The sequence below is a fragment of the Carassius carassius genome, chromosome 17 (assembly GCF_963082965.1).
Source record: "Carassius carassius chromosome 17, fCarCar2.1, whole genome shotgun sequence".
NCBI classification, from domain to species: domain Eukaryota; kingdom Metazoa; phylum Chordata; class Actinopteri; order Cypriniformes; family Cyprinidae; genus Carassius; species Carassius carassius.
In genome coordinates this window covers 5,777,176-5,787,552 of record NC_081771.1, presented here as the reverse complement: position 1 = coordinate 5,787,552, position 10,377 = coordinate 5,777,176, and the positions used below count along the sequence as shown (strand labels likewise).

The 10,377-nt window shown below is 36.4% G+C and overlaps 1 protein-coding gene across 2 annotated transcripts; it reads left to right on the top strand.

The window, feature by feature from the left end:
* Positions 1–615: 615 nt before the first annotated feature.
* LOC132160851 (protein-arginine deiminase type-2-like) lies at positions 616–9,663 on the top strand. 2 transcript variants are annotated; one of them, XM_059570562.1, is made up of 16 exons: positions 616–820; positions 3,607–3,775; positions 4,390–4,459; positions 4,615–4,676; positions 5,366–5,483; positions 5,898–6,050; positions 6,383–6,573; positions 6,790–6,893; positions 7,053–7,164; positions 7,633–7,740; positions 7,838–7,989; positions 8,071–8,218; positions 8,398–8,491; positions 8,576–8,649; positions 8,762–8,899; positions 9,346–9,663. In XM_059570562.1, exons 1-16 carry the CDS (start codon positions 648–650, stop codon positions 9,577–9,579), a joined length of 2,100 nt encoding a protein of 699 aa, XP_059426545.1. In that variant the 5' UTR covers positions 616–647; the 3' UTR covers positions 9,580–9,663. The 2 variants fall into 2 exon arrangements, with proteins under 2 accessions (XP_059426545.1, XP_059426546.1); XM_059570563.1 differs by lacking the exon at positions 616–820 and adding an exon at positions 1,952–2,106.
* Positions 9,664–10,377: the final 714 nt, after the last annotated feature.

Genomic DNA, 10,377 nt, shown 5'->3' with positions numbered 1-10,377 from the left:
AAAAGATGAGGCCTCATAAGGTATCTTGGTAAAAGTGCAACATATGAGGTTCAATAAAACCTAATTATCTTATAACTAACATAGAATGCTTGGAATGAACTTGCATTTGATCTTAAAATGTATTCATTTTCTACATCTGATCATCTGCCAGATCTTTTGGCAGACAAAAAGATATCAGGATATCTTCAAAACAGAAAAAAAACTTCAGGACGTGGTGCTGTGTAATAACTTGTGTTAATTCTTGTTAGACCAGGTATTAACAACGCGTACTTGTAAGCATTTAAGTTCACAGATTTTCATAGAAAGGGGTGAATATGCCTTTAAATATATTGTTATGCAGACAAACTAAATATTTGACATGCATCAGTAATACTGTTTGATGTTGCAAGGCAAATCAGCATAAATCTTGCAGACCTTTCCAGCAAACAAACCATGTCTACATTTTTACTGAACTACTAATCAGTTCTTTAGGCATTGTTAAATCTGATAAGTTTAGCTTCTAAATGCTTTCTAGGAATTTGTATAGCTTTGAGCAAGTTTTTGGACAGGTGAGAACATGACTTTTCTCTCCTGCTGCAACATACGCCCCTGTTTCTCAGGGGAAAAAACAGGTTATTTGAGACCTGTAGACGTGGAAGTCTGTAACAATGGACATGTCGCAGGAGCAAACACGGTCAGTCAGTTTACCTCGGAGTCTGAGAAAGAGAAAGAAGGGGTCAGACATGACTAACATGTTTCAGCGGACCTGTCGACTGGAAATTAATGTACCCACGCAAATTGTGCATGTCATCGGTACAGAACTTAAGGTGATTGTAGACCGGTAGGTAATGTGATATTATTGTAATCCATTGTTTCCTTTCTTTGTGTTCTTAAAAAATTGCATGTTGCATGCATCGAGGAACTGTATAGCAGTAGCCAAGCCTTCAGAGTGGAAAAAAATACCTATTGGAACTGTTTTTATTATACATGTGCAACAGATACAAATTCTGGTTTAACCTCTACATATCAAGTGCGTTTTTTTATACATTTATTCATTAAAAGACTTTAACAAATGGTCACTTAGTGGGAGTGGTTATATCTGCAGCATTCTCGAGAACAAAGCACCTAGAAGTAATTATCTGACTCTCACATTTGAAGAACATTTGAACAAGTTTACTTTATATTAAATTGAACTCATTTATAAAATAAACAAATAAACATAATATTAAAAGGTTATATTTTAGGTTTTTTATTTTTTATGCAAGCATTATGTGATAATGCAACAATAAAAATGCAGGGTTTTATTTATTTAAATATTTTTACTAACTATACATTTTTAATACTAAACCAAATAGAAAAATAGCAAAGATAAGTGCCGTTAAACAATAAATAATAGTGCAACTTAAATGTTACTGAAAAACTAAAAAGTGTATGGAAAAAAATATCATGGGTAATAATGGATACAAAAACAAGACTTGTAAATGTTGCTTCTAGACAACAAACCATTAGGCTTAACATTTATATCCTCCATTGCACATAAATAAATGTTGAAAAAAAAAACAATTTAGTTTACTCACTAACAAAGCTGAATTATATTTTGGATGAGGTGAAAAATAATGGCTTGCCTGCAGGCAGTATGTGCAGCCTCCACACGGTGCACCAAAAAAAAAAAAAAATATTAAAACCATTAAATTGCTTTTTATTGGTTTATTCAAAGCCATCTCTTACCAAATATTTACTGTCATCGTATTTACATCATGTGCTTGCAAATGAAAGCAAACGGTTTGTTATCCTGAGGCAACACAGTGCAATAATTGGCCAAAAGAGTTGATACGCGACGCACTGGTGTTAACAGCGTCCTCTAGCGGTCAGTCGATATACTGAGATGTGGGCGTTTCCAGACAGCGTCCCTGGATAGCTACCTGCATTCAGGCAACCAATAGGATTTCTGGCACGGTGACGTCTCAAGTACATAAAGGGTAAAAGGGACTTGTTGAAGACACTTTGAAAGAAAGACGCATCTTTGCAATTAACCATCATGTCTCGACGATCACTTACAATTGACACTGAGAAAGCGACAAGAACGACATATGTGCTCGGAACGGAGTTAACGGTCAATTTAAACAGGTGGGCTAAAATATTTCCATGCACTGTATGAATAGACTCACGTTTTATTTTAATTTAAAGGGACAGTCGCTATGGATGCTTTCTTCTTGTGTTTGTAAACAGCGCGACGAGACACAGCTCAAGGGAATTAAACACAGCGGTCTATTTTAATAGCGTGAAAGACATATTTAAAGAGACAGTTCACCCGAAAGCCCCTTTATTATTTACTCGCCTTTGTTGTTTCAAAACCCGTTTGACTTTCTTTATTCCGTGGAGAACAAAAGTTGAGAGGATGTGACAGACGCAGAATCCATTCACTTGCGTTGAAAATTGTTTCATACAATATGAGTGAATGGTGACCAGAACTGTCAGTCGCCAATAATATGATATACAAAAGTTTACATGTTACAAATGGATAACAGTAACCACCGTTCTCAGTGCAAATCAAGCAAAGGGTTAAAGTGTGTTACTGTCTGACCACTGAGTTTAGTTTAGATCAAAGGAACATATTTAAGGAATTCGAATAGAAAATAAAAGGATTAATTTCAAAATTACTATTATTATTTTGACAAGCATTTCATTACAGACTCTGGGAACTTAAACATTTAAACAAAATGTCACTAAAAAGGATGCATGTGATGTAGCCTATACATAGACAACTGAAATGTTATATATGAATGTAATACAATTTTCCTAGCATGGTTTATAGCTATATTGTTGTTCTGCTTCTAAAGTTTATTGGCGTCATCATTCTGGAATGAACTGAAGTTTCAGTATTTGCAGATATCGATCTGTTTGTCAATTGAGGGGGGTCATTGATTGAAGAATTTCTCCTTGCAGTTCCAAAGACGGATGAATGCACTCGTTGTGCTGCAACATTATTTAAATTCATCACTGAGTTCTGTCTCAATGCTTCTGTTTATAACTGCCACTATCGGCTGTCGTCTTTGATAGCTTTACAGACTTCCTAATAGCTTTTTTTCTTTAGGTTTTTGAAAGACTTTATCAAATAATTTTTTTTATTAGCCTGTACTGAAATAGACAATTCCCCAGCAACATCATCATGACTACTGCTTGCGGTCTTAGAAGATAGAATTGAATCTAACTAAATATATTATAAATAACTCACTATCTAATGCTGTAATTATGACATTTGGGTTGGTGACATGCCCTGCTCCAGAGTGTCATCAGTGGTGTGATATGCTAGAGCTGTTAATGTAAATCCATTCATTCATGTCAGAAAATGTAGTTTTTCATGGTAAAAAGTTTTGTAGATTTTAATTGGCTTAGTATTTTCCTAAATGGTCTTGAAGTGTTGGTCCATAGGTTGAGTCAGAACCTAAACGTCTTTTAATGTCACTTTTGATCAGTTTAATGTATCCCTGCTGACTCCAAATATTTGAAAAATTATGTATATTTAAATTGGGTATGAAATGGTGCAATACAGTTCTATTGTATAATATCCTACAGTGGAATGGATACATTTATAATGTGTCGTGTATGTATGATTGTTTTCGACAGGTGTGCTCCACCGCAGTCCAAATCCTTCTCAATAAAATGTGGCCCAAACGTGCAATGCAAGGTCACTTCCCCGGCTGGGGACAGGAATGCTGCTCCGTACCCCCTCACCCCAAACTCTGTTCTCATCGTCACCATGGATGCAGTCAGCGAGACCGCAAACGACACCAAGGTACCTGCAGTGCATCCAATCACCTTTGTGCTTGAGAAAATATTCAGATTAGAAGCAAACACAGAAAAAATCTTGGGAATTTTTCCGTGTTTGAAAGAAAATTCGAAAGAATAGTTTGAAACCAGGTAAAATGTTTGAAAACTTGGCCAGAAATACTAAACTTGTATCAGAAATCATCATACTAGCACAAATATTTAAAAGGAGTTTTCTGTGTGGGCAGATTCCATTGGGGTATGTTTTTTATTCGTTGTAAAGTATGACTAGCCTTTGCACTAAAGCAGGTAATAGTCTATTAGAAAATAAACAGAACTGAAAGACATTGACAAATGCAGACAGGAAACCGCTTGCCTTGTCAGACTTGTTAGTCTGATGCACACACTGTGGTTTACCCTGGTACTAGTCTGTGCAGGAAACTGAGGTTTATGTGTCGAAGTGATCTCACGTCACTTTCACAACACTATCTAGCACTCACAACTTGAAGGCATATTTAGCACATTTTTAAATGCAATAAGTACAATAATGAATCAATTTAGTAATCAAAGAAAACCACAATAATTGCACAATAATTGTCGCAGTAATCCAGCGTATGCTTGTTTCGTTCTGATCTGTTTCAGCTGTCTGTGAGGTACTATGGAGAGAAAGCAGAGTCGCTCGGGGACGCCGTGCTGCATCTAACAGCTGTCGGTACGTCTCGCATGTTTTTATTTTGAGACATAGGCTACGCCTGTGTTTATGAATAATGCTTATGTAAACAGTGTCTGTGCTGTAACCATAAACAGCCTCATGCTGGTGGGACTAAAGCAACAGGCAAGCCTCATGTTGTCTTGGTTCTGTTGCAGAGATATCTCTGGACGTAGACGCTGACCGAGATGGCGTTGTTGAGAAAAACAATCCAAACAAGGTGAGCTTTGTTTGCTTGTTGTCTTGCGATCTGCTCTGTGTTAGTATTATTGGGATGCTTTGGTTTTGGCTCATTGCTACAGGCTTGGACATGGGTAAACACAAAAGAAGATATTTAGAAAAATTCAAATTTTTGTCAATTCAATCAAAGCCAGTAGGGTCTGGAGGCCCAAGAATAAACAGAATAAACAATTGTGACTTTTTTTCTTGTATGGCAGTAATATCTCACATCTGACGTTTTTCAGAATTGAGAGATATAAACTCAGAATTCCAAGAAGAAACATCAGAACTGTGAGATATAAATTTACAACTGCAATACAAAACAATAAATATTTTTTTGTTCTGTGGCAGCAACAAAAAATAGAATTGTTAATGTAAAAATGAAAAACTGAGAATTGTGAGCCATAATTTGGAATTGCACAATATAACTGAGAATTGTGAGATATAACTCAGAATTTCAAGAAAAACTCAGAATTGTGAGATATAACTCATGGGTAAGTTGAAATTGCCTTTCTTAATGTTCCTTTTTTTTTTTTTTTTTTTACATTTGTGGCATGAACAGGCTTCCATAATAGGGACCCAAGGTTTTTTGAACCTCAATGACTTTCGAAAGTATCTTCTTTTGTGTTCCAACTGCATAGTGCTACCTTTGTTTGAAGAATGTGTGATAGTATTAGTTTTTGGATCTAGGGATCGTGGAAGTGGGGTCCTAATGGCCACGGTGCAGTTCTGCTGGTCAACTGTGACTCAGAGACCACTTACCAGAAGACACTGGACAGCGAGGTTGCTGAGATCAATAAAGTGTCAGGTGAGTCTGGGCAGGTCTAGTATCAGATATGAGAGGGAATAAAGTCTCGCCGCAGATGGTTGTTAAGTGTAAATAGACTTTGTACCAAAGCCTGGGGTGTTGTGAACTTAAACAGCATTTTCAAACACTGTATGCACGCAAAATAATGCTTCCTTATTATTCGTTCATTATTAACCCTATTTAGCCAGAATGCAGTGCAAGTCCAGTTAATTTTTACTGGTTTCATTTAAATCAAACTCTGGTTTATTTAGTACTGTTAAAAAAAAAAAAAAAAAAACTTCACCAAATTGTTGTGTATTTTTCTGTGCATATTGAACTGTTAGCTTAATTAACACGTGACTCTTCTCTTCAAATGTCTTGCTGTGGGAAGGAAGTGAGAATCATTATAAAAACGTATATATTTTTCGATGGCAGATTTACAGGACATGTCCAAGATGATCCTGCGCACCAACGGTCCCGCTGAACTTCCTGAAGGCTATAAACTAACCATGCACATCTCAAAGACCACTTCAGACAACGTGAGAGTCTTTAGACCTCGGACAACTGCAAAAGAAGACGATGTGTGGAGTGAGTGAATTATATATATATATATATATATATATTCAGAATAGATTATGAAAGAACAATGCTTTTCGGAGCTTGTATAGTGTTTACTATGAACTTTAATGTTTTTTTTTTAACTTAATTTTTAGTTTGTGCTCCACTTAAAAAGCAGAATGCATTGTTTGGATAAAGTATTCCTTATTTGTGGAATTATTTGTGGAAAAGAGAAGGTTTGAACATGTATAGTAATTTTTTAGGCATGTGTAATGTGAAAGTTGATGATGCGTGATACATTTAATTAGATGGAGGCGAAAACTGGTACATTAGTACTTTATTAAATCTCTTTCTTTTACCAGAGCACAAACTCCTGAAGTTGTTCCTGAAAGACTATATCATGGTGGTGGGAATGGACACGCTGACACAGGAAGTGCCCTATCTGGGAGGCAAAACCGAACTAGCGTTCTTTGTAGAGGGTCTTCGCTTCCCTGATAAAGACTTTGATGGGCTCGTCACCATTAACCTCAGTCTACTAGAGCCCTGTGGCAAGGTTAGTGAAGGAGACGACTCTCTGATCTCTCCCACAACCTACAGGACATCAAACTTTGTTCTTTTACTTACTGCAAGAACTACTTCTGTCATGTAATAAAAGTTACACTCTAAAACTCTTCCATAAAAGGACTAAAACTGAATAAAATAAAAATGTTTTTGGAGGGAGGGGTAATATAATTCTTTAATAACTGCTAAATACTAATTTTCTTAAAAGGGTTTCCCTGAAACGCCCATCTTCACAGATACAGTTGTATTTCATATTTCTCCCTGGATCATGACCCCAAACACCCTCAAACCTGTGGAGGTGTATGTGTGCAGGTGATTCAGTCCAACCTTTCTTTAATCCTTCATATATCATTTAACAAATAATGCCATTTCCTAGAAATAGATACATATAGTTCCAAGTATTTTCTGCTACTCACTCTTTCATCTCGTAAGTCATGGGGGGTTAATGATTTCCTTTTGTCTTTCTGGCAGCACAAATGATAACTACACATTCCTGAAGAGCATAAGGAACCTGGTGGACAAGTGTGGCTACAAACTGAAAATATGTCATGAGTACATGAACCGAGGCGACCGCTGGATGCAGGTCAGCTAAATCAGTCAATCCATTCAATCAATAAAAATGAGATCAATCAGTCAATAAAAATAAATATTTTCAAAGAAAACTTTTAGTCAGAAAGGATGTATTAAATCGATCAAAATTGACAAACACAAACAAATAAATGCTCCTTTGATCTTTCTATTCATCAAAGAATCTTGATAAAAAAGGAACGGTTTGAAAAAAAAAAACAAGCATTATTACCGTTTTGTTATTATCAAATAATTGAAACCCACATTTTTAAACTAGTATGTGTGTATATATGCCAGTTATTAATATTCTGAAATGTTATTTGTTTGATAGAAACAAAAAATACTATTTGCATTCCACAGTTTGATAAAGTGATTTTCCTACACTATCAAACTGTCATATGATGATGGACTGTATTGTGAACTAGACAAGCTTGTCGGATGACTATCATATGAGATGATTAATTCCTACTGACACGCTCCACAGGATGAGCTTGAGTTTGGCTACATTGACTCTCCCCATCACAAATTCCCTGTTGTACTAGACTCTCCTCGTGATGGAGATCTTAAGGATTTCCCCTACGAGTCCATTCTGGTGAGCGAGAAGGCTAAATGCACAAAGACAAATTTGTTATTCAAAACCAACATTAACATCTAAATATGTATAGAAACACTAAAACACTGTGTCACAGGGGCCAGACTTTGGGTACGTGACACGGCATGCTTTGAATGAGAAGGTCACCAGTCTGGACTCCTTCGGTAACCTGGAGGTTAGTCCACCAGTCACAGTCAACGGAAAGAGTTACCCACTTGGCAGGATCATCATTGGGGTAGCGTTCCCTACGTAAGTACCACAACTCTCCAAAGCCTCCACACAATATATATGATGATTGATTAAACAAGAATGTTTGTGTTTAATTTTAAGTGCAACTCGTGGCCGAAACATGACCCAAGTGGTCCAGGACTTCCTGTGGGCACAGAAAGTTCAAGAGCCGATAGCTCTGTACTCTGATTGGCTGGTTGTGGGTCATGTGGATGAGTTCATGACCTTTGTTCCAGCCCCTGACCGAAAGGTAAACCGATAAGTTCAGAATACTTTATGCTCACTAAGACTGCATTTATTTATTAATAATAAAAAAAAGGTAGTAAAACAGTAGATTTTTTTAAATGCCAGTACTTTATTCTGAACACAGCCAGTATTTTTTTTTTTAATAACCAAAACAGTGCTAATTGAAATGGTTTGATTGTTCAGAAATTCCGGTTGCTTCTGGCTAGCCCTGACGCCGGATACAAAGTTTTCAAAAGCTTACAAAAGAAAGGACATGGAGAAGCAGTAATGTTTCCAGGTAAACACTCCCGAATGTTCTGTACCAAAAAAAGTTTACCATCCACCACACTTCATATCCTAGCTAACGGTTTTACCTGAACAGATTTGCCAGAGACCATCTCTGTAAATGAGATTCTGAGTGACAAAAAGCTACAGGCTGAAAACCTATACGTGCAGGTCAGTGAAACAACATTCACGATACATTAAGATGCCGTCCAAACAATATCTTTATTTATTTATTTTTTTTAAGAGAAAGAATAATGCTGGCATCTTCTAATCTTTCACTCAGAACTGTATTGACTGGAACAGAGACGTGCTGAAGAAAGAGCTGGGGTTGGATGATGAAGACATCATTGATTTGCCCATCCTGTTTAAGGCGTTAGAAGAGAAAACAGGCCCCAGGGCTGTGGCTTACTACCCCGACATGGTACAGCACATTTATAAGAACTTCCCGAACATCCACTCACATTTGAACTTTTTATGACTTTTAATGGCAAGTCAATCAGTCAAAACACACTCTCTTCTTCTCATCAAGACTGCATTTACTTACTAAGAAATACAGTAATATTGTAAAATATTATTACTTTTTCATTTTTTTAAACAAATGTTTTTTTTTTACTTATTCATGATGCAAAGCTGAATTTTCTGCATCATTACTAGTCACATGATCCATCAGAAATACTTCTAATATGCAGATTTGCTGCTTAAGAAACATTCATCGCTATCATCAATCTAGAAAACAGTGCATAACTAAAGTATTATCAACCTGTCATACCAAATGCCCATTAATATTCTACAGTGAGCTACTTGAGGAATCTAATATTATAGTTTTCCCATTGCATTGACCTTTGTTTTGTATGTATGCACCCTCAGGTGAACATGATTGTGTTGGGGGATCAGCTAGGCATCCCAAAACCGTTTGGGCCGAAGGTGAATGGCAGGTGTGCTCTGGAGACAGAGGTGTGTTCTCTTCTGGAGCCTCTGGGCCTCAAATGTACCTTTATTGATGACTTTGCCCCGTACCACAAACTGCTGGGTGAAGTTCACTGCGGCTCCAATGTCCTTCGAGAGCCGTCCCCTTTCAGATGGTGGAACTTAGAGCTGTGAGAGAGAGTGCCTATTAAGTCTCGCAACAATTTCATTTTAGCCAAAAACAATGCATAGAGTGAAATACTAATGGAATAAATCATTAAAAAAAATGAATGAGTTATTTACTCACCCTCATGTGGTTTAAGCAGCTCTGGTGCTGTCAAAGAATAAAAAAGTAGCCCAAAAATCATTCACATTAATTTGCGCTGTTCTGAAGTAAAATAACAGCTTTCCTTGAAGGACAGACATTTCAGTAAATGAAGCTTGAAAAAGAGAGCAAACCATATACTTATGAAACAACATGAGTGTGAGCAAATACTTTTTAATAGTTTGTCAAATTCATATAACTTTCCTCTGTAAACCAGGCCTTGTTTTTAACAGTATAGTTACTCCTCGGGCTGCGGTGGTACTGTATCAAGATTTGTAAGAAGATTAAGGGCTAACAATTACAAATAATGTTTTGAAGTTCAAAATCATTTTAAATGTTTACAGCTTAAGAGTAGTTGGGCCTGTTTCATAAAATAAGTTTATCAAACAAGTTTATTTCAGTTAGTCTGACTTACTGTCAGTTGATTTGGTTCAAAATAAGTCTGACTAACTGAAATAAGCCTGGCTTATTAAGTAAACTTGGTTTATGAAACACTCTCCGGTTGTTTATTTTTTCTAACAACAACAAAAGCTTTAAAAGTTTGTACTGGGTTTCATAACTATGAACCATTAATGTTCATTCTGTGTTGCCTCAATAATAATGACTGGAAATTTCATTTTATAACTGGTGATGGTCTTGGGTGTGTATTATCTTACTCATAATAATGT

Coding starts and splice junctions, on each gene's coding strand:
- LOC132160851 (XM_059570562.1), top strand. CDS start 648: ATGGACATGTCGCAGGAGCAAACACGGTCAGTCAGTTTACCTCGGAGT. Junction 8,492..8,575: donor AGAAGCAGTAATGTTTCCAG/GTAAACACTCCC, acceptor TTACCTGAACAG/ATTTGCCAGAGACCATCTCT. Junction 8,900..9,345: donor TGGCTTACTACCCCGACATG/GTACAGCACATT, acceptor ATGCACCCTCAG/GTGAACATGATTGTGTTGGG.